Here is a 7,918-nt window from a genome sequence, read left to right on the forward strand (position 1 = left end):
ATGGCAGGATGCTGCCATGACATGCACCTGAGCCTGACCCAGCCCACTCTGCTGGCTGCAGCGCTCACAGATCAGCTACAAGTGCAACATGGTGCTGCGGCCGATCCCAGAGCTGCTGGAGGACACGTCCAACCACCTCTCCATCGCTGTGCCCCGGCATCTCAAAGAGTCACCAGCGCTGTCATCCTCCTCAGACTCAGATGACCTGGATGAGCTGCCCTTCATCCCCATGCCACACCAGGTGGAGTTCTCTGGCTCCCGCATGTCACTCAATGAGATCCCCACAGATGATGAGACCATTGGGACATCCGAGGGGCTGCAGCCGGAGGGGGATGCCTCTGCCATGGAGTGGCAGAGCCAGGGCACAGGGAAGCCTGGGGTGGCCCTGGGGAAGCGGCCAAGGAGTGCTGGGCCACGGCGACCATGTGCAGAGGTGGAGGCACCTGGTTCCTCTGATGAGGAAGCGCCCGAAGCCCAGAAGCGGCCGGAGTATCCTCGCAAAGCCATGAGGAAGGGTTCCAGCCTGGAGTCCCCAGGGAGTGCCCGTCGGGGAGAGCTGAAGAGGGGCAGCTCTGCTGACAGCGCCCTGCTGCTCCAGCAGCTCCCGGGCGCTGAGGAAGGGGCTGAGGCAGCCCGCGACCCCCGCGGGGCCCTGGCCAAGGCAGCCTCAATGGAATTGCCAAGGAGAAAGGTGGTCTGGGCTGAGGATGATCATGCCCAGCGCCTGGAGCTGATGCGCCAGCGGCTGCTGCGCGGAAGCTCTGGGGACAGCAAGGTCAGTGGCCTGCGGGGTCCCCTCATGGAGACCCTGGGGGTCAGCCCTGACAAGAAAGTCTCACGGTCAGCCCGTCTGGAGGCACCAGCAGTGCCACGGCTGGTACGGGCAGCCTCCAGTGAAGCCACCTCACCGCGCCTGCTCCCCACTGAGTGCCGGCTGCAGAAGAGCAGCTCCTTCAGCCATGGGGATGCTGAGCCTGTCGTCCGGCACCGACGCTCCGGTGCGCCCCTGGAGATCCCACTGGCCTGCCTGGAGGCCCAACGGCTCAAGGAGTCCCCCTCTCTCTCTGCTCTCTCTGATGCTCGGCCCACAGTGCCACCAGACACTCCAAGCACACCAACACCCCCTCCAGCAGAGATTACTGTTCCCCAGGCCTCCCCTGCAAAGGCTGCCTCAGGGAGGAGGCACGTCCCTGAGGAACATGGCCCACCTGGGGCCAGCAAGGCTGCCACCACCACAGGGAAGAAGCCCACAGACAGGGGAAAGGAGGAGAAGACACCGACCAAGGCTGCTGGAGCCAGTGGGGAGGGGGCTGCCAGGACAGGAGCTCCCACCCCACCAAAGTCCACAACCCCTGTTCCCCAAACCCACATAAAGTCTTCCTATGCCAAGATGATGCAAGTCATGGGAGCCACTCAAGGAGGGGAGACAGCCACTGAGGAGCCCCCACCAACAACCAATGAGCCCCCACCAAACATCAAGGAGACCCCACCAGCCAGCCCTGCAAAGCCCCCTACACCAGCACCAGCATCAAGGAGGGAGGTGAAACCCACCGGCTCCTCCAGCTCCTTGGTCATCCAAGACATCGATTCGGAGGAGGTCTTTGAGGCCAAGTTCAAACGGGGCCGCCAATCATCCCTCACCCGGGGGCTGAAGCTCCTCACCCGCTCCCGCTCCGAGGACCGGCACCTGGCCGGCCCCCCAGTCTCTGACGAGGGCATCTACCGTCCTACACCCGCCGGCGTGCCCCTGGAGCTGCGCAGGGACCGGCCCACCGGACTGGCAGCCAAGTCCAAGTCGGTGCAGGACCTGCATGAGGTGGAGAAGGACGGGGGCTTCTTCCGGAGGATGTCCATACTCATGAAGCGGACCCCGCCTGCTGAGAGGAAGAAGAGCGTGGGGGAAGACGGAGGCAGCGAGACCCCATCTGGTGGGCGCCGCTTCTCCTGGAGCATGGCTCTGGCCAGCTCCAGGGAGCGGAGGGACTCAGAGAGCCTCAAGTCAGAGCCGGGGGGTGGCGGGGAGAGCGAGTCACCGGCGGTGGCTGTGCGGAGGAAGATCAGCGCCACGATGGAGCGGGTCTCGGCGCGGCTACGCAGCGTGTCGGACGAGCGGCCGGAGGGCGAGGGGTCCCAGCAGCTCCGCCGCGCCAGCTCCGAGGGCGAGAGCTTGCGGCCGGGGCCGGCCCCCTCCTCCGAGTCCCTGCGCTCCGAGGCCAGCACAGGCTCCTCCGCCTCTGCCAAAGGTGAGCGCCGAGGGGCGATCCCGGGGGACGCTCCTGCTGGCAACCCACGGCCCAGGCGCTGTGGGTACGGCGGGTGTGGCCGCCGCGGCCCGGCCCCGCTCTCACCTGCCCCGGGTGCCCTCAGGTGGGGGTGACAGTCAGAAGAGGTCCCGCTGGGAGCGCTGGGGGCTCTCCCGGGGCAAGAAGGAGAAGATGGCCTCACAGCCCAGCATCCCCTCCAGCCTTCTGCGGGAGGAGGGACTCGCCGCCGGCCGGCCACACGCGCCCAGTGAATCGGGTAGGTGCAGCCCCAGGACGGGATGGCGGGTGTGTATCCCCACCCCAGCCTAACCCCCACTCTGCTTTCCAGATTTCCCCCCTATTTTCCACATCAAGCTGAAGGACCAGGTGCTGCTGGAGGGCGAGGCGCTGACCCTCTGCTGCCTTCCCGCTGGCAGCCCAACCCCACGGATCCTCTGGATGAAAGGTGGGGCGCTGCCTGCACTGCCTCGGTGGGTGGGCTCTGATGGGCACCGCATCATCCCACTCCTCTTCTCCCCCTGCAGACAAGAGGTCCCTGCAGCCGGACAGTGGGCTGAACGTCGTCTCCTGCAAGGATGGACGGCAGATGCTCACCATTGCCAAGGTCTCCAGGAAGGATGCAGGGCTGTACGAGTGTGCAGCTGCCAACATCCTGGGCACGGCCATCAGCTCCTGCACGCTGGCTGTGGCACGTAAGGAGGCTGGGGGTCCTCAGGAGACAGGAAGAGCACAAGTCGGGCACATGGCTGGGGATCAGTTGGTGCGGGTGACTTCAGTACTGCTCTCCCCATCTTCTTGAGACTTTTGGGGCTTTTGAAAGAGGACAGGCTGGTTTTACATGAGCATTTCCAACGTCTCTGAACCCATGCGTTGTTATGCCCTCTCACTGCAGCAGCTCTGCTCTGCTGCTGGCTGGACACCCAGCCCACCCTGTCTGCACCCTTGCAGGGCTCCCTGGGCGGCCAGGCACCCCGGAGATTCCCCAGAAGTACAAGAACACGGTGCTGGTGCTGTGGAAGCCTGCTGAGAGCAAAGCCCCCTGCACCTACACACTGGAGCGCAGACTGGAAGGTATGTGGTGCTGCCTCCCATCCCCTGGCAGCCACAGCCAGGAGTATGGGCTCACAGAGGGGCACCTAGGACAAAAGTGCCCAATGTCCTCACTGTCCCCTGTGGCTTGGCAGAAACAAGGACAGGGGACAGTGGGCTGCCCCTGTCCCTGATCTGCCCTCACCTTACCTTTCTTCTGCTTTGGCAGGGGAGCATGAGTGGAAGATTGTCAGCACTAGTATCACTGACTGCTACTTCAATGTGACTGAGCTGCCTCCTGGGAGCACTGCCAAGTTTCGTGTGGCCTGTGTCAACAAGGCTGGGCAGGGACCCTACAGCAACCCCTCAGTAAAGGTGCATCTTGAGGCAGCAGGTGAGCAAGCCCTGTCCCATGGGCGTGGGGTGGCCATGGGGCCACCTGTGGCCTCTGGGCTGCTTTGGGGACCTTGAGTCCCATAGCATCTTCCCCCCAGGGCTTTGGGAAATGAGGTGCCACTTACAGTCCACTCCTAGTTTACCCCCACCTGGCTCACACCTCCCTTTGCTCCCTGTAGATGCCCGAGCTGCCCCAGCCAAGGATGTTGCTGTCCCCATTCCTGAAAAGGTGGCTTCCAGCCGCTCAACCCAGACACCCGAGGAGCAGCTGGAGCCGGTGGCTGCAGCAGCCCCTCCCACCACACCACCACGCAAGCACAAGGGAGTGGTACAGAAGGCAGCCGGAGCAGAACAGGAGGGTGCCCCCACAGGGGTCCTTCCACCTCCTGCACCCCATGAAGAGGGTGTGCCACCAGATCCTGAGCTTCCTCCCAACATCACTGTCTATGTGCCTCCTGAGCTGATGTTCACCCCGCCTCGGACTGTTGCCTCTCCTCATACAGACACCCCCACTCCGGGCTCCCCTGCACCCCCCACGGACACTTCCCCCCCACCCCAGGCTCTGTCTCCTTCCAAGTCCCCCACCATTTCCCCAGTGTCAACCACGCCCAGCTCAGCCCCCACACCATCTCCCACCCCCACCACCACACCTTCACGGAAAATGCCTCCCTACATGGTAACCTCCTTCATCTCCATGCCCCCCACATCACCCCCTGCAGTGGAGCCCACCACCACTCCCCCACCCTCCAAGGAGCCCCCAGCTGCTAGTGGGGCCCCAGGGGCAAAAGACAGCACAGCACTGCGGCAGGGTGTCCCCCAGAAGCCATATACCTTCTTGGATGAGAAAGCAAGGTGAGTAGCGGTAGGACAAAATGCTGTGCCGGGCTGTTCTTGCAGCACCCCACGCCAGGGATGCTGAATCCTGCCCTATACCACAGAGGCCGTTTTGGGGTGATCCGGCTGTGCAAGGAGAATGCCACAGGGAAGCACTTCATGGCCAAGATTGTGCCCTATGAGGCGGAGCGGAAGCAGAGCGTGCTGCAGGAGTATGAGATCCTCAAGGCGCTGCACCATGAGCGCGTCATGGCCCTGCATGAGGCGTACATCACCCCCCGCTACCTGGTGCTCATCTGCGAGAACTGTGCTGGCAAGGAGATCCTCTACAGCATCGTGGACAGGTACAGCTGGGCACAGGGCCACTGGGGACAGTTGCTGGTATGGGGCTACCTGCTGATGGCACTTGCCCCCCCAGGTTTCGCTACTCAGAGGATGACGTGGTGAGCTACATACTGCAGCTCCTGCAGGGCCTTGAGTACCTGCATGGCCGCCGCATTGTGCACCTCGACATCAAGCCAGACAACATCATCGTCTCAGGCACAAATGCTCTCAAGATCATTGATTTTGGCAGTGCCCAGACCTACAACCCCCTCGTGCTGCGGCAGCTGGGGCGGCGTGCTGGCACTCTGGAATACATGTGTGAGTGAGGCACCATGGGTCTAGTGGCATGGGGATAGGGACACAACTGGGGCATGCTTATTCCCAAAGGTGTGCATGTATGCCTGTGCTCTGGGGGACTTGGGAATGGGGAGGAACTGTGTCCTTGGGGAAGGTGGGAGGCCTTTGGGATGCTGGGGCTGTCTGTGAATTTCTGTAGTATCACTGGGGTCAGTGGAAGAGTCTGGGTGCTGTGGGGCAGGGAGGTGTATTGGAGGGTGCAGTAGTGGAGTGCTGTGGCTGCTCTGGGTGCTTGGCTGCTATGAGTGTTGGGAATGCTGTGGGTGTTGGGGATCCTGGGGATCTGGGACTTCTGTAGGTGCTGGGCATACTGTGGGTGCTGTGTGTGCTGGGGCTGCTGCAGATGCTGGGGCTGGTGTCTCTGTGTATATGACAGACCTGCTCCCCTGCCCACAGCGCCAGAGGTGGTGAAGGGGGACCCGGTGGGCTCCGCAGCAGATGTCTGGGGTGTTGGCGTCCTCACCTACATCATGTAAGAGAAGGGGTCAGGGGGATGAGAACCTTGAAGTGCAGTCAGCCCCACCCAGGACTCGGTGCCACAGAGGACACCAATGGTGGTGGGCTGAGGGATGCTGTAGCCCAGCAGACCCTTCCCAGCTGGACATGGGAAGATGAAGTCATCCTGGGTAGCTGTGGCTTTTCAAACCGGGGATGGGGGGAAGTGGGACAGCAAGTACCCTCCCATCGCTGTCCCCCCAGCCCATCACCCCCTCCACCACCACAGGCTCAGCGGGCGGTCACCATTCTTTGAACTGGACCCCATCGAGACGGAGAACCGCATCCTGGCAGGGCGCTTCGATGCCTTCAAGCTGTACCCCAATGTCTCGCAGACTGCTGCCCTCTTCATCCGCAAGGTCCTCACTGTCCACCCATGGTGAGTGTCCAGCCTAGCCAGGGAGGACACATGGCACCAGACTGTGCCTGTGACTGAGCCAGCTCCCTGCCACATGTGATCCCTCCAGATATCAGCAGTGGGAGCCTGGAGTCCATCACTGCTCTTGGAGAGGGCTGGGATCCCCTGGGTCTTGCAGGGCAAGGGTGGTGGCTGAGTTTGGGGGTGGAGCAGCGGTGGGTACCCCGGCAGTCCCTGATGCAGAGCTGGCTCTGCCCCAGGAGCCGCCCCACGGTGAAGGACTGCTTCGCCAACGCCTGGCTCCAGGACGCCTACCTGATGAAGCTGCGCCGCCAGACCCTGACTTTCACAACCAACCGCCTCAAGGAATTCCTGGTGGATCACCAGAGGCGCCGTGGCGAGGCTGTCACAAAGCACAAGGTCTTACTCCGCTCCTACCAAGGTGGCCAGCCACCAGGGCCACAGTAACTGGTGCCTTGGCCACGGCCATGAGGGGCCGGGGAGCCAGAGGAACATTCCACGGGCCGCAGTACGGGGCGGCTGAGGAGGAGCCGGGACACGCCAGGATGAGTCCATGGACCTCACGTGCTGCTGTCAGGGATGATGGTGGCCAGCAGCATCACTTTGGCAGTGCCGATGAAGAAGAGGTGCTGCCGCAGCCAGACCAGCAGTGGGGTCTGGCAGCGGGAGGGTGGTGGGAAGCCTTGCTGCAAGGAACAGAGAATGTGGCAGAGGGTTGGGGGAAGAATGGGATGCAGACAGAGGGGCAAGGAAAGCCCCGGGTGAGAGGGGAAGAGGCGCCAGTTTGCTAGCCAGCCCTGGCCACATGGATCCCATCAGCCGTGTGCCTTACACTGCAGCCTGCAGCTGCCCCTGGCAACGGTGTGGCAGTCCTCGTGCTCCCCCTGGTTTGCACACCAGCACCAGAAGACTGAGGTTGCTCCAGTGGTTCCTGCAGAGAGGGGCTTGCTCACAATCTCCTACCAGCCAGCACAGCCCCAGTCCTTACAGCTGGGAGGGGGGGCTGCCAGCCCCCCACCTTCCACTCCTCCCAGCCCCGGTCCTGGCAAGTGGGTTTGTGGCTCCAGGACCGATGCCGGTGCCTTCCCTGGGGCTGTCGGCTGCACCTCGTGCCAGGGTGGGGGACTGGCAGGCACCCCCTCTTTGCAGGGGGGCGCCCAGGTGCCATGCACACCTCCTGTGTCTGCTCAGGCCCACGCTGCTCGTGCTCTGCCCACCCAGCTCCAGACCTCGCCTGTACCCCACTACCAGCCTGCCCGCCTGTCCCAGACCCCTCACACCTCCCACCTGACCCCGAGGTGCCTTGCCCTGCCCTGTGCCCCCTCCTCAGCCCTCCCCAGCTGATGACACGATGTGGGGTGCCCCGAGCAGGGGAACAGGAACAGCGGCTGGGCGCTCACCTTCCTCATGCTGCTGTAGAGATAGGGCTTTATTTATTGATTTTGGGAAGAAGGCGTCTGCTCATTCCAGTCCCCATTCCTGTCCCCTCCTCTCTGCCAGGCTCTGGAGTTGCCAATGTCCCCATGGTTTGGAGCAAGCAACATGCCAGAGCAGCAATAAAGACCCTGAGCAGCCCCTCCAGTTTCAGTGCCTTCCTGGGAGGGAATTGCATGAGTGTGAACTGCAGCCCCTGGTATCTTGGGAGGGTCCTTGCCCCAAAACCTAGGGACCCGAGTCCAGAAAGATTCCATGTGAGGCTGGGCTTCCATGTTGGAAACCTGGTGAAAAAGAGAAGCTGTGAAGTCCTGGGGTGAACGCAACGGGGCTGATTCACATGGCTCTCACGTCATGGAGTGAAAACACGGAGTGCCAAAGGGCCTGATGGTGGCTGGGACAGCGG

At 62.7% G+C, this 7,918-nt stretch overlaps 1 protein-coding gene across 6 annotated transcripts in view; it reads left to right on the forward strand.

The window, feature by feature from the left end:
* SPEG (striated muscle enriched protein kinase) overlaps positions 1–7,659 on the forward strand; it is a 38,810-nt gene extending 31,151 nt beyond the window's left edge. For all 6 annotated transcript variants that reach the window (XM_085585031.1, XM_021526305.3, XM_085585029.1 and 3 more), the window contains 12 exons: positions 62–2,243; positions 2,368–2,520; positions 2,593–2,709; positions 2,789–2,956; positions 3,213–3,335; positions 3,523–3,687; positions 3,869–4,541; positions 4,628–4,867; positions 4,942–5,165; positions 5,601–5,676; positions 5,929–6,078; positions 6,318–7,659. In XM_085585031.1, the coding sequence (XP_085441157.1) occupies positions 62–2,243; positions 2,368–2,520; positions 2,593–2,709; positions 2,789–2,956; positions 3,213–3,335; positions 3,523–3,687; positions 3,869–4,541; positions 4,628–4,867; positions 4,942–5,165; positions 5,601–5,676; positions 5,929–6,078; positions 6,318–6,525 (4,479 nt within the window). In that variant the 3' untranslated portion in view covers positions 6,526–7,659. The remainder of the gene's footprint in view (positions 1–61; positions 2,244–2,367; positions 2,521–2,592; positions 2,710–2,788; positions 2,957–3,212; positions 3,336–3,522; positions 3,688–3,868; positions 4,542–4,627; positions 4,868–4,941; positions 5,166–5,600; positions 5,677–5,928; positions 6,079–6,317) is intronic.
* The last annotated feature ends 259 nt before the right edge of the window (positions 7,660–7,918 follow it).

Source organism: Lonchura striata, chromosome 7, assembly GCF_050655825.1.
Source record: "Lonchura striata isolate lonStrDom1 chromosome 7, ASM5065582v1, whole genome shotgun sequence".
Lineage (NCBI taxonomy): Eukaryota > Metazoa > Chordata > Aves > Passeriformes > Estrildidae > Lonchura > Lonchura striata.